General features: G+C 39.9%; 1 protein-coding gene across 5 annotated transcripts in view; it reads right to left on the reverse strand.

The window, feature by feature from the left end:
• Window positions 1-12,476, reverse strand: part of LOC140739162 (long-chain-fatty-acid--CoA ligase 6-like) — a 120,687-nt gene extending 108,211 nt beyond the window's left edge. For 3 of the 5 annotated variants that reach the window (XM_073067180.1, XM_073067179.1, XM_073067186.1), the window contains exon 1: window positions 12,379-12,471. In XM_073067180.1, the coding sequence (XP_072923281.1) occupies window positions 12,379-12,424 (46 nt within the window). In that variant the 5' untranslated portion in view covers window positions 12,425-12,471. Of the gene's footprint in view, window positions 1-12,378 lie in introns of all 5 variants that reach the window. The other 2 variants (XM_073067184.1, XM_073067182.1) reach the window with 1 other exon arrangement.
• Window positions 12,477-19,478: the final 7,002 nt, after the last annotated feature.

The raw sequence follows: 19,478 nt of genomic DNA on the forward strand, positions 1-19,478 counted from the left end.
CCACAGTGGACCCAGGTCTCCGGTCTAAAAAAACATTCAACATCTGACTCCTTCCAACAAAGTACTCTTGTACCAAACTGGCTCACCCAGGATACGACATGATTTAAACCAGCCTATCATGCAGGATTTTCTCAAAGGCCTTGCTCAAGTTAGTCCATGAAGTAATGACATTTAAAAAAAATAGTAACTGTAATAAATTTACCCATGCTTTTGCTCACTTTTTTGAACCAAGAATTTCTTATTAATGACAACTAGGAATTAAATTTAGAATGTATCAGGCCCACTGCTAGATCTCGTCTTCATTTTCTTTTCTTTTGGCTGTTTTCCTTATTGTTTAAATCATGGATTTCAACAATAGCAAGCCCAGATTTGATAGTCTGGTCTCAAGCCATCACCAATCCTTCCTTTGCTGATTGTGAGTAATTGAGTGAACAATTTAGAATTATACTTCAAATTTAAAATTATCATCTTAGATCTTTAGTTCCCTCATGATATATATCCTCCCTGTTATGATACCTATGATGTTGCTATATTCTTAAAATAATCATTCCAGTGAACATGGAACAAATTTTCAACCTATTCCTGTCCGTTAACTTACTCCCTTCCTACTATCTCAGTCAACCTGATTTTCAGTTTTTCTTTCAAATTCCATCTGCTATCAAAAGGCTGTCCACAGACTCAGGCCACAGTACATCCCTGAGCTTTGAATCTCTATTTTCCCTTTCATTACAAGGAAAGCAAATGACTAAACACCTGCCTTTCAATAAAATGTCTTGACATTTCTCTTCACTTTGCGAGGTTTGAATTTGGGGGAGACATGAGTGACTGCAAATCCTAGAAAATGGGGCGGCAAAATAAATTGCTTGAAGAAATCAGTGGACCAAGCAGTATTATGAAAGCAGAGGGATGGCCAGTCTTTCTGGTTGTGACCCTGCATCAGAATTTAACTTGGCACTTTTTATTCACACCATAAAACATTGCTAAAGTTTTCTGCAAAAAGAAGTTCCCTTTCAGATTGAAACTGAAATAAAAGTGCTTATTCAACACATTATCAGCAAATTTATAATTCTTGAGTATAAATGCTTTTAATTTGGTACATTAACAGAAAAGCTCATTATAATCTAGAATATCATTAATAGAAAAGATCTTTATCAATTACACATGAACCTTAATTGTGAACCTTAACTTTTTTTACCTTAGCCGACAGTCTAGATGGGCTTAGCGATTCTACTGTTGCTTCAATGTACTTCCTTGTGAGTGTTGCCTGAATTCAGAAAATGCCCACTCGAGGGCTAGGTTTGGAAGGCCTACTTCCCAAACCCAGGCCTCGAGTGGGCATTTGGTTTGGAAAGTCTGCTTCCTAATACTGCGTTCCACTCAGTAACTACAGCCTGAGAAATTTGGATGATGGGCTCAAACCAAAGTATGGTCTCTGCTAGGCAGTGCTGGGAGGAGGAGTACACGAGGATGGCACTTTAAGGATTCTAACATCACCAGGATGCGTAGACTGATTAGTGTGCTGCTCGGCTGATACCACCACAGTCACAATAGCAGCCAAACTTCCGCCATTGATCAGTTCCTAGGTAACAGACGGCAGGTCCTTCTGAAGAGCAGCAATGTGCTTATGTCAGAGAGGCACACAATTGGCAGAACCTTATGGACTTGGGCATTGTGGCTGCTTAGATGTTGCTGTGCTGCCAAAACAGACAGTAGTTGGAACAGTTGTCTGCATCCTTTGTGGACTCGATCATGGACCTTTAACTTCTTCCTCCTGTACCAATAATCAGCTCTTCGGTTTTACTGACTTTGAATGAGAAGTTGTCCTCGTGGCACCATTCAGCCAGATTTTCATTCTCCCTCCAATATGCCAAAGCATCCGCACCTTTGATTCAGCATTGTCACATGTGTCGAGGTCTGGCAGACCATTCATGCAGATCAATTCATTACACAGTACAAGGTAATGCAATAACAGAGTACAGAGAAAGTGCAGTGCAGTTTGACAAAAAGAAGCAAGGTCATAATGAGATAGATTGTGAGGTCAAGTGATCATCTTACTGTATTCAGAAAACATAAGTGGTCTTATCACAGCAGGTCAGTAGCTGTTTTTGAGGCTGGTAGTATGTGCTTTCGGAATTTTGTATTTCCTTCCAGGGTGGGTCGGGTCTTTGTTTATTGCGGCTGCTTTACCAAGGCAGCAAAAAGTATAGAGAGAGTCCATGCAGGGGAGGCTCATTTCAATGCTGTACAGCACTGAGTCTACACCTCTGCAGATTCCTGTGGTCATTGCCATACCAATCCAAACAGTGTCCGGGTAGAATGCTTTCTATGGTGCATTACCAAAAATTGGTCAGAGTCAAAGGGGACGTGCCAAGTTTCTTTAGCCTCCAGAGGAATGAAAGTTACTGGTGAGTTTTCTTGGCCACGATGTCAATGTGGTTGGACCAGGACAGGCTATGGTGATGTTCATTCCTAAAATCTTGAATCTTTCAACCCTTGCGATCTCAGGACCATTGACATTAACAGAAGCACGCGAACCACCCCCTTACCTGAAATTAACGTCCATCTCTTTTATTTTGCTGATATTGAGGGAAAGATTGCTGTCATGACACTGTCATTAGGTTCTCTATCTCCTTCCTGTACTCTGATGCATCATTATTTGACTCTGACTCACCATTATCCATGTAGCTGTCCAAATGCCTTTTAATCTTTCTGAATTTTCAATGTAAAATTAGAACTATCCCCGTTTGGGTTTTCAATGCAATGTCATGTCAATACCCAGCACAAGATGTCCCTCGAAGGAGATATTAATGGAGAAAACATGACTTAAAGAAACAAATAATGATTAGGAAAACGTGTAATCAGGAAAAAAACTACTAGATTTCATCAAATCATGCAGCTGTTCTATTTCAGTTGGGCTTTTCCCATATTAGAAAATGGATTTTCAAATTCTTGCATTATAAACTCTTTACATTTCTATCAACAAGTTTAAAAATAACTCCATTATAAAATGGCAAACTTAACAGACTAAAGATTAGCATTATCTGTCACACGTACTTCAAAGCATACAATGAAATATGTTGTTTGTATCAATAAGCAACACAGTCTGAGATGTGCTGTGGGCAGCCCGGAATTCCAGCCATGCCTTTGGTACAAGCATAGCATGTCCACAACTTACTAACCTTAGCTTGTATATCTTTGGAATGTGGGAGGAAACTGAAGCACTTGGAGGAAACACACGTGGAGAACATAGACTGTTTCCAGACAGTGGCAGGAATTGAACCCGCATCTCCCTGCTGCTGTTAAGCATAATTCTAACTGCTACACAGCAGTGCTGCCCGAATAAACTATTAATATTTATTGGTTTATCAGGGGAGTAGTGAATAAAGCAAGGCTAAAGAAGTATGTGTAACGCTTAATGTTTGTACTGAAGTGAGGAAAGCATTTATTTGGCTGGAACTCTACAAGCAAAGGGCTATAGTCATTTAAGCCATATCTTGTGTCTCTGGCACTAGCTGTATGCATGTACAAAGCAGCAGGAAAATAACCTTCCTTCCATGATCTAAAAACTAAAACATGTTGCAAAATTTTGCACTGAAGGAGAACATAACCACTTCTGCAGGATAAATATGCCAAGGGCATATAGCTGGCAAGCTTTGGAGGTCACGGGATGAGCTGATGTCAGCCATCTCAGGAACCAATTCTGCCCAGAAGACTCCTAATGAGTCAACACTGTTGCTGGTATTGATTTACACGAGGTAACTTTCAGTTCTGTGATAATAATATACTGATTTCATGTGATTTTACTCAAGTTGATGCAATACATTACATGAGTAATTTTCGTAATATCTTCTTTAATGGCATGTTGCTAAGAAACAGTGTGGTTGTTAAATTGGCTTTATTTCAAAACCCAGAACTTTTGCTGCTTGGTAAATGAAATAGAACTAGATTGGCCCCTGTGATCTTACTAAAACTATGCTCTAATTTTCATTTAATTTAAAAGGAATTGTTCCCAGCTGGTGAGGTCTGAAAAATTACAGGCAGAGTACGCACAGCATTCTCACTACTTCCATTTACTTTTTCTTTAATTTGGCAAAGACAAGATGGCAAAAACGCATAGTAGAATGCTGCATGTTGAGGTTTGTTGACATCTAGGTTGAATAAATGGATCATCTCAGCCCTTCCATGACTTGCAATTTCAGGGGAGGACATGAGGCATAATGGTTTTAACAAATAGCCATCAGAAATTGGAGTAGAGATGTTTGAGTTTGGGGCCGCAGTATCCTTTTCTTCTCAAGGTGATGGGCAACTGCACCAGTGTGGTATTAGCTGATATGTGATGACAGGTGGTATAACTCCTGCTGTTTTAGCCAATCCAGGCTGATATCCAACACTAAATGACCAACCAGCTACAGCATTCCACTTTTGGATGCGTATTGTGAAATGGAAAACACAGTTCAATGCAGCAAGGAGTTGAAATATAAGTTGGACTCCACTTTTAGTTTATTCTATCTGTGCAAGTCCCAAAGAATGAAAATGTTAACATGGGTTACGCCTGGAAACTTTTCCTTGGTGACATCAAGAATGTAGCCCAATATGCAGCAGCAAATACTTTATTAAAGCTCAGTTTTACTTCCCAGCAGTTTCACCACACAGGTTCAATATTTTCTTGCAGCCAACTAGAAAAGGCCCCCTTTATTCCCAATCTTTGCCTCCTGTCAGCCAATCTTCTATCCAAGCTAGTATCATTCCTGTAATACCATGAGCTCTTATCTTGTTTAGCAGTCTCATGTGTGACACTTTCTGTAAGTCTAAGTAAACAACATCCACTGACTCTCCTTTGTCCATCCTGCCTAATTTTCTCAAAGAATTCCAACAGATTTGTCAGGTAAGATTGCTCCTCAAGGAAACTATACTAACTTTTGCCTATTTTATTGTGCGTCTCCAAGTACTCTGAAACCACATTCTTAATAATGGACTCTAACATTTTGCAAACTACTGAAGTCAGGCTAACTGACCAGTAATTTCCAGTCTTTTGTCTCCCTTCCTTCTTAAAAAGTGGAGTGACATTTGTGATTTTCCAGTCTTCTGCAACTATTTCAAAATATAGTAATTCTGAAAGATCACAAATAATGCCTCTGCAATCTCTTCGGCTACTTCTTTAACCCTGAGGTGTCCAAGTGAATTATCTACTTTAAGATCTTTCAGCTTCCCAAGCACCTTCTTCTTAGTAATAGTGGCTACACTCACTTTTGCCCCTGTATACTTCAATTTCCGGTGTGCTGTTGGGGTCTTCCACAGTGAAGACTGACAATAGCGTAGCGGTTAGTATAGCGTTATTACATCTCAGGTCAGAGTTCAATTCCAGTGCCACCTGTAAGGAGGTTGTACATTCTCCCCATGACTGCATGGTTCCCTTCGGGTGCCCCAGTTACCTCCTACTGTCCAAAGACGTACTGGTTAGTAGGTTAATTGGTCATTGTGATTTGTCCTCTGATTAGGCTAGTGATTAAAAGGTTGGTTGCAAGATGGTGTGGCTTGTTGGCCCAGAATGGCCTTTTCCATGCTGCATCTCAAAATAAAACCCACCATTTCTTTTCTCTACATTACTACCACACCAGCGCCATTTTCCGCAGTCCAATTTCAACTCTCGCCTCACTTTTACTCTTTATATAAATGACAAAATATTTGGTATCTTCTTTTATATAATTGGCCAGTTAACCTTCATATTTCATCTTTTCTCTCCCTATTACTTTATTGATTGCCCTCTATTATTTCTCAGAAGATTCCCAGTCCTCTAGATTCCCACTAAATTTTGCTTTTATGCAGGCTTTGATTTCCCTGTCAGCTGCAGTTGTCTCATTATTCCTTTTGGATGCCTCTTCTCTTTTGTGGATGAACCAATTCTGCATCTTCTGAATTACTCCACCCACGCTTCTCTGCTGTTGTCCCCTTCCAATCAGTTTTGGCAATCTCCTCTCCCATGCCATGATAATCCTCTTTATTCAACTGTAATACTCATACATCCAATTTTAGCTTTTCCCTCTCAGTCTGTAAGGTGAATGCTATCATATTACAATCACTACTCTCAAGGATCTTTTAAATTTAAGTTCCCTGATCAAATTGGTTCATTACACAACACCCAATTGCCCTGCTGGAAAAAGGCTCAACCACAAGCTGTTCTTAAAAAGCTGTACAATAGATATTTTACAAATTATTTCCCTTGGCATCTAGGACCAACCTTATTTTATACCATAGGACTATAAGCCAGAGATGTTGAGTTAGGCCATTTGACCCACCGAGTGTTCTGCCATTTCATCATGGGTTGATTTATTATCCCCCTCAAACCCATTCTCCTGCCTTCTCCCTGTGACCTTTAGTGGTCTGCCTAATGAAGAACCTGTCAGCCTCTACTTTAAATATATTCCATGAGCTGGCCTTCACTGCAATGAATTCCACAGATTCACTACCCTTTGGATAAGGTATTACTCCTCATCACTGTTCTAAATGGATGTCCCTCTATTTTGAGGCTGTGCCCTCTGGCCCTAGACTCATCCACTATAGGAAACATTCTCTCTATATCCACTGCATCTAGGCCTTTCACTATTCCATAGGTTTCAATGAGATCCCCCCTCATTCTGGAGTTCTGAAGAGAGTACGGATCCAGAACCCTCAGATACACCTCATGTTTTCCCCCTTCATTCCTGGAATCAACCTTGTGAACCTCTTCTGGTCCCTCTCTAATGCCAGCACATCTTTTCTTAGATAAGGGGTTCAAAACTGTTCACAATACTCCAAGTGCAGTCTGGCCAATGCCTTATAAAACTTCAAGATTGTTCTTGTACTCCAGTCCTCTTGAAATGAATGCTAACTTTGCACTTGGCTTCCTTACACTGTCTCAACTTGCAAGTTAACCAATAGTGCAAAGGAACTTGCACAATGATTCGCAAATTCCTTTGCATCTCCAATTTTTGAATTTTGTCCCTGTTTAGAAAGTAGTCTACACATTTATTCCTTCTTATTCCAACACACATGGCCATACAGTTCCTGATACTATTTTCCATCTGTCACTTCTTTATCCATTTTCCCAACATATCCAAGTCATTTTGCAGACTCTTGCTTCAATACTATCTGCCCCTGAACCGAACCATATCATCAGCAAACTTGATCCCAAAGCCATCAATTCCATCATCCAAATTATTAACATATAACTTGAACAGAAGTGGTTCCAACACCGGCCACTGCAGACCATCACTAATCACTGGCAGCCAACCAGAAAAGATCCCCTTTATTCCCACTCTTTGCTTCCTGCCAGTCAACCAATCCTCTATCCATGCCTGAATCTTTCCTGTAATACCATGCATTTTATCTTCTTATGCAGCCTTATGTAAAGCACCTTGTGAAAGGCTTTATGAAAATCCAAGTAAACAACATCCACTGACTCTTCCTTATCTATTCTGCCTGTTATTTCCTCAAAGAATTCCAACAGATTTCTCTAAAGCACCTTCATACTGGCCAATGTACCTTTTAGGCACAATATACTTTCCGGTACCCTCATAGTGTAAAAACAAGTCAACCATATGCTGACATGAGAAAAATGATTCTGGCTTAAATTTTTATTTGTTTTTAAACTTAGTGTATACAGTACCTGTGCGCAGTACAGCAGTTTTGATATCAATATGATCCTTAAGCTTGATAGTTTACAGCAAGAGTTGAAATATCTGGCTGAAGTTGCGACAGCAAAAGCCTTAAGCCCCCATGCGTAACAATGTCCAAGCGGTTTCTGTTTTCTGTGAATATGTGGTCCACTGCACTGAAGTCTCTTTCAACAAGATAGGAGATTGGAAATGCAATGAAGAGCAGTTTGGCTCTTTTCCAAAGACCAGGAAACTTCATATAGCAGTATAGCCACATACCACAAAAGTTGACACTTTTGAAAAGCATTTTTGTTTCTTCTTCATTCTGAATTTTGATAGTAACTTTTTTGCAAGGTCTTTTCCTGCTCTTCCACTTTACAACGAAATGGGTTAATTACCCAGTCCAGAATTCCCAGGATCATTCAAATCCTTGAATTGATTCTGAAAATCCTTCTACAGTCACTGCAGGTGTAAATAAAACACTGTCCATGAAAGAAAGTGCCATACTTCCAATGCAGGGAAACTGTGAGAACATTCTTCTCCCAATATTTTGCTTATATATTTCCATTTTTCTGATAGAAGTGAACACTGCACTTCTTGCCTGGATTAAATTGAAATTCTTACCCTGCAGTTTTATGCTTGGAATGTTCATTTTGTCATATGGATCAGCTAGATATGTGACATCTCCACGTAGAAGTTCAATCTTTGAGCAAAAATTCAATCACAATGTGAAAAAGATCAAAGAAATGTTATAAGCAGCAGCATTTTGACAGCCAATGCACTTCTGTGTGAAGAAGCAAGCATTCAAACTCTTCATCATTACCTTGGCATAAGTGGCAAAATATTCTTCTATTAATGGATAAGCTTAATTTTGTTGATAACAGGTATTACAAGAGTCATGCTTGAAAAAAGCCACTGGCTGAGGTTTTTGGCTGTGAGATGTTGACAATGAATTACATAATGGATTGAAAACAGACTTGGAATTTTTTTTTCATAAATGCAACTGAACCAGCATGTATGGTGCTTCAACTGTTGCATAAGAAATCTTGTTCCTAATTGGAATACTTTTATCTTTAATGTACATTTTGAGTTCATCATAGATTGATTCTCTGTTGATATTTGTAAAAAGTTAAAAACAGAAGAGAATCTCTTCATAAACTTGGAACTTTTTGTTCATAGAACTTTTTGTTCTTCATAAACTTTTTGTTAAACCATACTCATGCTATTAGCAATGCCTCATTTTCTTGCACAGTTGACTCATCCAATTGCATCCCAAATTCTGTGTTTTGTGGCTCTGTGTATAGTTGATAATCACTCTTCACTCTTTCCGTTAATATGATGAGCTACGGTGTTATTACTCAGAGGAACTGATTTTAAAATACTGGTATCCATTTTGAGAACAGTGGTGAACACATCTGATACAGCAGGCATTATTAATCTCTCACCAATTGTATAAGATTTCCCACAGTTTGATATCGTTTTGGGAATGTCTTAAGAAGCATTGAGACCACTATCAAGGTCATTTGAGTTTTCTTGGTAAATGCCTTGAGTATACAATGCTTTTCAAATGCTTTTTTTCATCTTCTGGAACTGAGTAATGTCATAAGTAGCCTTTTCAGGCTGTCTTTTACAGAAGTGTTCCTGTCTTGATGGTTTCATGGCTTCCTCAGACAGTACAGTATTACAAGTAAGATACTTGAGTTATTGCTGATCTGACAGGAATGGAATAAAACTATACTTCAGGTATGTAAAGTTATATTGATGCACTTCCTGTAGTTTCTGTTTCTTAGCAGGATCCAAATTCAAGGCTTCACCACCTTCAGACTTATAGAGATCACACTGTAAGTATTTATCCATCATTAACGGCGCTAAATTAAAATGAAAAATAAACACATACTGGGAATGACAGTGACAGTGAGTTGATATGGATGGAATGATGTCAGCGGCACGCAAGGGAACGATGAGGTGAAGATGAAGACGATTACAACAGTGACAGTTTTGTTGACAAGGATACAGATTGGAATCTGAACGTTAGTTGGGAAAGAGCTGGTGTTTGGCAAGTTACCTTTATACTATTTCAGTTAGTGCGATTGACCAATCACATAAGGTCTCATGATCCCCAAAGATGTTTCTTGACTGCCCACATGAAGCTAAGGTTGCTTTGAACACCACAAGAGGAATCCTCGGGGTTGGCAGGTTCACTGATTGGCTCTATTTCATCGCCTGTGCAGAGCTATGGTTCTTCTTGTGTCCCAGTGCCTCATCCTTTGTTTCGGAAGTGCCTGCTCTACTAATGGTCGGTCTGGTCTCATGCCTCAAGTTAGTGCCCCCCTCCCCAAGAATCTTGAATGCTTCCCAACAACTTCTATTTCCCCCAATGCCCCCTTATGGCATGTAACTGCCCCCTTAGGAATCATTGCTCTAGTGAACCTTGAAACATCATTACTAATCCCTCCTCAATCTCTTCAGCTACCTCTTTCAGAATCCTCTGTTATAGTCCATCTGGTCCGAGTGACTTATCTACGATGGAATCCCCTATTACAGCTGCACCTTATGATTCTATGTAACTTGTTTCTAAGGATTTGGTTTCATTTTATACTAGCAAAGGCACTTCCACAGCCCCTGCCTACCTGCCTGTCCTTTTGATATGATGTGTAAACTCAGCTAAGTGTGAAATGACACTAAGCTGCAGCCTCTGGAGAGGTCGTGGGTCAGGATTAGTTGTCTTTTTAAGTTGGTAGGGATGGGTTGGGGGTCAGAGAAGGAAGTTAGAGGTCATAATATAGTTTAGGGACAGTGTTGTGCAAGAGTTAGAGGTCAGGACTTCACGGTCAGCGATGTGAACATTGGACGAAGGAAACCCAGAGTCTATGCTTCCACTCTGGTCAGTCCTCGCAATGACTTTCCATGAGGCTAAGCATAAGGAGAACATTGTATTTGCAGCAAGTGGATCCGTGATCTTTTTTACAGCACGGTCTTGTTTTGCCAGATCAGGACCAGAAATCATTCCTGTAAGTATTGTACTATCATGCTTTTAACTTCAGCAGTGATATTTTTTTCTCCATTCAACAGATATTTTGTTCAGTGGAGTGAAATAAGGGAGTCACAAGCACGTACAGAGCAGTAGTAGCAAAGTTGCCAATAAACCATTCTGAGAGGAAATCTACACAACCATAACTATAAGAAATTAAGTACTTTAATTCCAATAAAAACAGAAAAATGTAGCCCATTCAATGGGATCAATATTAATCTTTCACCTCTGTCACTTACCCCATACTAAATGAAAGTTTCTCAATTCCCTCGTTAGCTAGAAATCCATTGACTACATTCATGAATACACTCCACAGACGTGTTGGATAGAGAATTCTAAAGATTCACCACCCTGTTGATGAAAAAGTTCCTTCTCACCTCAGCCCTGAATGTTCCCCTCCATGTTGTGATGATGAATTTTGGGGATAACTCATCCAGGGAAATCATTACCCCTGTATCATGGACTATTAGATATTCTGTACACTTCAATGAGATCACCTCTGATTAAGTTCTCAAGAGTCAAAATCCGAAGTACCAAATCTCTTCTGATCAGTCAATCCTCTCATCAGGAATCAGTCTGGTGTAACATCCATGGTATTCTATTGCACAAATAACCCTCCACAGTTTTGGAGACTATATTCCGGCTGGGATTGTACCAGGGTCTTGTCAACCATTAGGTGGCATTTTCAAATTTTCACCTCATTGGAGTGGTGCCAAAATTGTAATGGAAAGCATGCTGTGTGGCCACCAGCATACTATATATCCAAGTGAGTACCTACACACATATCCACCAGGAATCACTGTCAGTTGTAAAGAACCAAAACCTCTCTGACCAAGATCAGCAAATTGAGCACAAGCCAAATCTGAAAATGTCCTAAATCAATACAACTCCACCAATAGTTTAACAATAAGTTACTTAGAGATTTTACTCAGTTGTTAAAAAAATATATATACTTTTAATTTTACTCTTAAAAATGTGTCATTGTAGCCCGCAGACTGAGCTGGTCGGACAAAAGCCTTGGGCAGCAGGTTTTCTAAAAATGACTAAGTTTTAAAGACAGAAAGGTTACAATGCATCTCACGCCAGAAATCTGATAATTGGCAATATCACCAATTAAAAAAAATAAATCTGCATTTGTGCAGCATTGAAAAAAATCATTAATTAACACCCTTATTGAACAGTACAATCAGCTTTTAGACTGAACATTCTTTTTCAGCAGCATGCTGAAAGCAAGTGCAAAATTAAAAACTGAATTAATTCTGTTTTATAGTCTTTCTAATGATGTATCAACTATTTTAATTAATTATGGCAAAAGCAAATTAAATGAATTATCATTAATCATTTTAAAGATGACAGAAAATGGGATTTTTTTAAATGATATCAGAAATTTTAGTCTAAAGCCAGCAAAGTAATTAAACTCAGCGAAAATGATTGTTCTGCTTTAAGCAGGATTAGAATTAGTGTTTAATCCATCGTTTAATTAGAAACACCAAAGCAAAATATTTAGAATATATCATACTGCAGTTATTCAAATATTCAGTTAAAGAAAAAATGTACTTATATCAAAATTAGCATTTTACTTGCAAAAAATGAGATTATCTGAGAGTTTCTAGTCTATAATCTTCAATTTTCCATGATAGCAAATGCCAAGAAAATAAACAGCCCAATACATAAATTAACATCAAGAATATGAAATGAAAGATGTATACTCACTGAGCAGAAGCCAAATAAAAGCACAGACAATGAGAACAGCATCCATTTTTCAGAGAGTTTCCTGCTGCATGGAGACCAATGCACACACTGCAGCACACACTGCAGCACACTGGTGGATTTATGGGAATGAACCATCGTCATCATCGTTAATGAACTCCCCGTTGTTAAAGCAAGCATGGCCTGATTTTCACATCCATGCTCAACATGACAGGAGTGGCATATACCCTTATCAAACTCGATTTACAATCTAACCTTGAACAGAAATGCACACCGATTGAATAAACAACTTCAGTAAAGCTACACTGAAGCCTGCCAGCCTACAGAAACCACGCACACAAGGTGTAATTCAAGTGGAGTGTAGACCTAAATCATTGTTTCCTAACCTGACCTGGTTGACACTAGTTTTAAATTGTGGGAAGCAAGAACAGCATCAGCAACTATGGTGGTCCTTTTTAAGCACAAGAGATTCTGTAGTTTGAATTCCCAAGCAACAAGCAAGTTAACAAAGTAACAAGCAAGTTAACAAAACTCACGACACATGCTGGTGATAATAAACCTGATTCTGATTTAAAATTCTGGAGGAAATCAGCAGGTCAGGCAATATCTGAGGAGAGGAATAATGAGCCGATGTCTCCAGTTGAGACACTTCATCAGGCTTCCTTTTTAAGTATGTATGCCAGGTGCCTATGTCACTCTAGGGGTTTATTCTGGTACTTCATCCCAAGGCTGGTGATGCACCATCAATAACTCTCGGAGACGGGAGGCGAACGAAAGGCTTTTATTAGCTGCAAGAGACCAAGATTAGCAGCAAGAGACCACCACACAACATCCTGGAGACTGAGGGAGGGAGCAGTGTCTCCAATCGCCTTTATACAGGGGTCTGAGGGAGGAGCCACAGGAGCAGTCAGCAGAGGGGTGTGTCCAGACAGGTATATGTAGTTCACCACAGCTGGTGTCAGGGTGGTGATTTTGCTGGCAGGCCTTGGTTTCAGAGCTGCAGAAGCTTAGAAAGGTAAGTTTTCAATTGCTTTTAAAAAAATTCCCAACAGGCTTGTAAAAGTATAATGCTCTTCAGGATTCCCATTGTTGAAATAAATGAAACTAGCAGTATTCAGGACAAAGGCACTCAGCAAACAAAGGTTAAATACCAAGATAAACACAAAAAATCAGACAGAAGAGCATAATCATTAATTTCATAATAAAACCACAATTTCATAATAGTCTTTCTCTCTCTCTCTGAAAACTAAATTATTGGACACTGTGTACATGCATGTTTGGGCATGGAGGTGGTGATGTGGGCTGAGAGAAAGTTCCTTGGAGTGGAAGTAGAGAGGAAATGGCAATTTCTTCCTTTCCAACTCTTCTGATCAACTGGCTAATTGCGTGATTGTAGCTTCTTTAAAAATCCTTAACTTTGAGCAGCCAGGGCAGCATATTCAGGTTTTTGATAACAGTAGCAGGGTGGGAATTTTTCCTGGTCATCATCAGAGTATTAACTTTGCTGTAATTTTGAGCCCAAGCATGACAGACAAATATTTACACTTGGGGATGTGCCTGTCAGACGGTGGCAAATGACATTCCATTCCAGGTTACCATTCCCTGCAACACTTTAAAGTGGTTTCAAGCCAAAGATTCATTTAGTTTTCTAGTGCTGATCGACATTGAACTCGGTATGTGTGGTGAACTACATATACCTGTCTGGACATGCCCCCTCTGCTGACTGCTCCTGTGGCTCCTCCCACAGACCCCTGTATAAAGGCGATTGGAGGCACTGCTCCTCCCTCAGTCTCCAGGATGTTGTGTGGTGGTCTCTTGCTGGTGACAGTGCTTTCTTCCAGCTAATAAAAGCCTATCTCGACTCACGTCTCCGAGAGTTATTGATGGTGCATCAGTATGTGAATGGATTCATTTTACAATTCATCAATATGATTGGAAATTGAAAGGGCAAAAAAAAATTTCTAGTAATGGCAAATGCTATTTGTCCAAAATCCATTATTGGGCTCCTGTGAATGAGGGGGAGGGGTGGGGAAATAATGGACTGTATGAGGGGAAGTTGCCTGTGCCCATGAAAGTAGGTGAGAAGTCCAGCTTTTCTCATCTCATGCTTTTAGCACAACTTAATCATGGCAGTAGTTTTCTGTTCTTAGTCATTCTTAGCTTTAAATTACTAAGGCCGTAATTCAAACAATGCAGGGCTCTTCCTTTTGCTATGTTAAATGGTTAAAATGTTTCTTATTACTGACACCTTAAAATCCACTGTCAGTTATTCTTCTTTACTTCCTGCATTAAATAGTAGTGCAATAGAACAAGAATTGTATCTTCAACAGAAGTCTAAATTAAATCACTGAAATAATTCATGCACAAGAAATTACAATGTTTTTCTTGTTCTTCAGATTCTGGATAAGATTAATCCAATATATTACCTTCAGCATGACATCACTCCACGGTGCGTGCCATTACCAACTCACTCATTTTGCAATCACTTTAGAGACACTTACTCAGAAGCAGTGAGAAAAGTGAGTCAGTAGTGAGTACACTGGGTGATGTACTGAGCGTGAGTAATCAGGATCACGAGGAGAGCACATTGCTGCCCAGGCACGTATATATCACACTTTAGCTTGGGAGCCCACGGTTCTGGATCTCAGAAATTCTGCATTTAAAGGCAGTCCGCCTACAGAATAGGCAATATGATTAAGCAATACAGAAGACTAAATGCGGGATCAGGTCCTGAAACCAGATGGAGGCTTCTCAGGACTGCAAACTGCATGTTTTGTAGCCATTAAAAGAGACCTTTTTAAATCCATAACAAGTTTGTCTTTTTCTGTTGGCAAAAAATAGGTCTAAGCCGCTGAATTTGAGAAACAAGCTCTTCCAGCCTTCCAACAAATGAGACATGGTTTCACAAAAATCATTGGTACCGTAAAATTAAGTTTCTCACAGACCATTAGATATATTGAGGCATTGTCCATTTCTCCTGCTATATAAGTGCTACTGAGCAGAATCCTTAATTATAGGAGACTTAACATTTTGCAGAAATTCTAAGTGAATGCAGTAAATGGTAGTAAACTGTCAATAAATCATGTATTGTTTAATAATTCATCATTCACTTTCAATACATCAGATATGGAAAGTTGTTCTGTAAAATTGGTTGCAAGGATGCAAATTACTGGCTGTCTTGTCCTCTTAGAGACCTGTATTGTTAAAATAGTTAACAGTAACCAAATATAGTTTGGTTAAAAAAAAAGTAACCTAAAATAGTTAACTAAATATTGCCCGCAGACACGTTACAAAGATGCTGCTTTTGTAAAATTGAAGATTTTGGATCATATTGTTTTTAAATTATAATTCTACTATTAGAATGTGCATATAAATTTATTTTTCCTTCTTTTCATCTTTTGCAGGATATGAACAAGACCAGTAATATTTTTGACCTTTCCAGGGTAGTAGTAAACAAATCTCTTGAATGACTGTATATCTTAAATTTACACAAGTGATATGAGGCGTGGTTCTGATCTATTGAGAAGGAAGAAATGGTAATACACACACGTACCACCCTGGGAAAGGTTTCACTGCTGACGTATTGGTCTTTCTGTAGCAGCAATGCTTGGTTTATGGGTAGAGATAACAGGTGCCATAATATGAGTCATCCAATCATGGGAGCAGCTTTTTGTGTTGTGTGCCTGACATCGGAGTGAGCTGGGTCCTTTGTTTGGTGGGCGATGAAGAGAGAAGACGCTGGAGAGAACCGGTCGTAGGATTTGACCCAGTGGGGGACTGTGATTCGATGGAGCAAGGTGCCGAAGTCTATTGAGGATTGGTGAATATGAATTTTGGGAAGAGTTGAGATCCAACTTGTGCACAATTGACTGTCTAATTGTAATGGGCCCTTTTGGTTTTTTCTTTCTTTCTTTACTAACCCTTTAGTTAAGATACATAAAAATAATTCCTTTAATCGCATGCAGTGTGCTGTCTGTTATTTCTTGGCACTGAGTTGTAACAGGGTAGCAAATTACACAGCATCCCCACAATGTCTCTACTTTCTGCGAAGGCTCAGGAAAGTCCATCTCCCACTCTCCATCCTCATCACATTCTACAGGGGTTGTATTGAGAGCATCCTGAGCAGCTGAATCACTGCCTGGTTTGGAAATTGCACCATCTCGGAAATTGCACCATCTCGGATCGCAAGACCCTGCAGCGGACAGTGAGGTCAGCTGAGAAGATAATTGGGGTCTCTCTTCCCGCCATTATGGACATTTACACTACACGCTGCATCCGCAAAGCAAACAGCATTTTGAAGGACCCCATGTACCCCTCATACAAACTCTTCTTCCTCCTGCCGTCTGGGAAAAGGCACCGAAGCATTCAGCTCTCACGACCAGACTATGTAAAAGTTTCTTCCCCCAAGCTATCAGACTCCTTAACACCCAGAGCCTGGACTGACACTAACTTACTACCCTCTACTGTGCCCATTGCCTTGTTTATTATTTATTGCAATGCCTGCACTGTTTTGTGCACTTTATGCAGTCCTGGGTAGGTCTGTAGTCTAGTGTAGTTTTTTTCTGTGTTGTTTTCACGTAGTTCAGTGTAGTTTTTGTACTGTTTCATGTAGCACCATGGTCCCGAAAAACGTTGTCTCGTTTTTACTGTGTACTGTACCAGCAGTTATGGTCGAAATGACAATAAAAAGTGACTTGACTTGACTTGAAACCAGGGTTTGGGGTGGGAGAGCCGACTCAATCCCATGGGTTTGGCGGGACTGGAGTCTGTATTCCCTAGATTTACGCAACCAAGGAAACCAGGGGGGTTTCACACATCCAAGGAATAATGGAATCACAATCAGGCTTATTATGACTGAAATATGTCACGAGATTTGTGGTTTTGCAGCAGCAATGCAGTGCAGTGTATAAAATATACTATAAATCACAATAAGAAATATATCAGTAGTGTAGTGGTTAGCACATCGCTATTACGGTTTGGGTCGTCAATCCCAGGGACCTCTGTGAGGAGTCTGCATGTCCTCCCCGTGGAATGTGCGTGTTTTCTCCAGGCGCTCCAGTTTCCTCCCACTATCCAAAGATGTACCGGTTAGTAGGTTGATTGGTCAGTGTAAATCGTCCGGTGATTCATGTGGCCCTCCATTGGTCGGGGTCAACCAAGGATATTGTGTCATGGCTGTCTGCGTGATGTGCAAGCCAGGGCAGTACGATACGGAGAGCAAACGCATGCAGCAGGCTCCCTCTCTCCATGCAGCTGATGAATCCAAAGGAACGTCAGAGACCGACACGGTTTGCCACTGGTGCCGTCGCAGGAGTTTCCAGTCAGCATTAAACTCAACATAGGACTGCCTTATGGGCTCCATCTTCTAGACTTTTCCTCAGGTTTTACTCCTGAAGCCTTCCTCAGGAGTGGGCACAGCTGCAAAGCAACGGAGGTTTGAGATCAGTGTTTTCCTTCTCCTAGATGAGCTGCCAACCATAGCTGACAAGCCCCATCTGCCCGAAACAACTGGTTTTAAAGCATCAGTAATCCGTCTTTGCCCCTTCTGTCAGTAGAAATGATTCCAGCGGGCTTAGTAGCTAAACCACACGTGAGAGCCAGAAGCTGTACTTGGTTGTCAGAGGCTATATGAGACGCACACCATTGGGAGCATTTAATAGCTAGTGGGAGCTTATCCACACTACTGCCCCGGGATATAACAAACCTTGAGGAGCCACGTACCGTGATTATGCTAGGGTTAAATCGCGGGTTGCTGAGAGGCAGGCTCATAGAACTGGAAGGGAAGATAATACTGTGCATTATCTCTAAATAAAAAATAAATAAGTAGTACCCAAAGAGAACAAAAATAGTAATGTACTGTAGTATTCATGGGTTCATTGACCATAAGTCTGATGGTGGAAGGGAAGAAGCTGTTCCTGAAATGCTGAGCGAGTGTCTTCAGGCTCCTGGATCTCCTCTAAGGAATGTGATTTGCAGGGAAACTATAAATCGTGGTGTTCCTACATTTTTGCTGGTAATGCCCATCTAGGCCATTGAGGTCACAATAGAAGTGCTTTAGAAAGAAACAGTGGCGATTGTTAATGTTTTGGGCCAAGACCCTTCATCAGGACTTGTGAGGTCCTAATATAGGGCTTTGGCCCAAAATGTCGACTGTTTACTCTTTTCCGTAGATGCTGCCTGGCCTGCTCAGTTCCTCCTGCATTTTGTGTGTGTTGTCCTAATAAACTTTCCATATTAAACTGTGTCAGTCCCAAAGATCTCAATTTAACAATTAAATGTTTCCTTTGCATCTCATAGGAAATGCATTCGAACAATATACGCTGCACCATTTCTTGACAAGAGCACTCCCTACAGATGGCCTATAACATGCATTTTAATTCTGAATAAGGAAATAGTCAACCTAGTATGTTCAATACGCAAATGTGTAAATATAACTTCTTCCATCTTTATCTCCATCTCCCAGCTGAGTTCCCACCATTCTTTGAATTTTATATAATTTTGTCTTTTTTTTCCTTTTCACAACTTTGTTACCTCAGTGATTGAGTAGACTTTTTAATTATGACTTTCATTTCCTCCTTATGCAAAGGCACCACTACATTTATAACCTTAATTTTAAATGATTGCCACCCTATTTCCTTCAACCCCAACATGTGCAGAAACCCATATGAAATGTTTACACAGGCCTAGAGCCTATGGCCTCAACAGATGTTGGCCAATTGTCTGGCCTATAATTTGAAGTACCCGTTTTAATAGATGTCAAACCCCAGGATGAATCAGAGCACAGTAGTACATAATCAGGGCATACTACTTTAACCCATTTCAAAACTAAAATGATAGCAACCATCTCAGATGTGAATACCGATGTTTTGTCTGATAATCTTTTCTTAATACTCATCTGAAACTTTGGAACATAAATAGGAACACCTGAACAACCTGTCACTGGATTTTTGAACCATCCGTGTAGACTTGCAAGAATCAATAATATCTGCCTTGAATATATAGCTGAACTTCCTGTGCCACTGACATACAATCACTCTTCATCTTGATCTTTTTCTGAATTCCCAAATCAACCATAGACAAAGGGAAAAACCATGGAGGGGTGA

This window comes from Hemitrygon akajei, chromosome 15 (genome assembly GCF_048418815.1).
Source record: "Hemitrygon akajei chromosome 15, sHemAka1.3, whole genome shotgun sequence".
NCBI lineage: Eukaryota > Metazoa > Chordata > Chondrichthyes > Myliobatiformes > Dasyatidae > Hemitrygon > Hemitrygon akajei.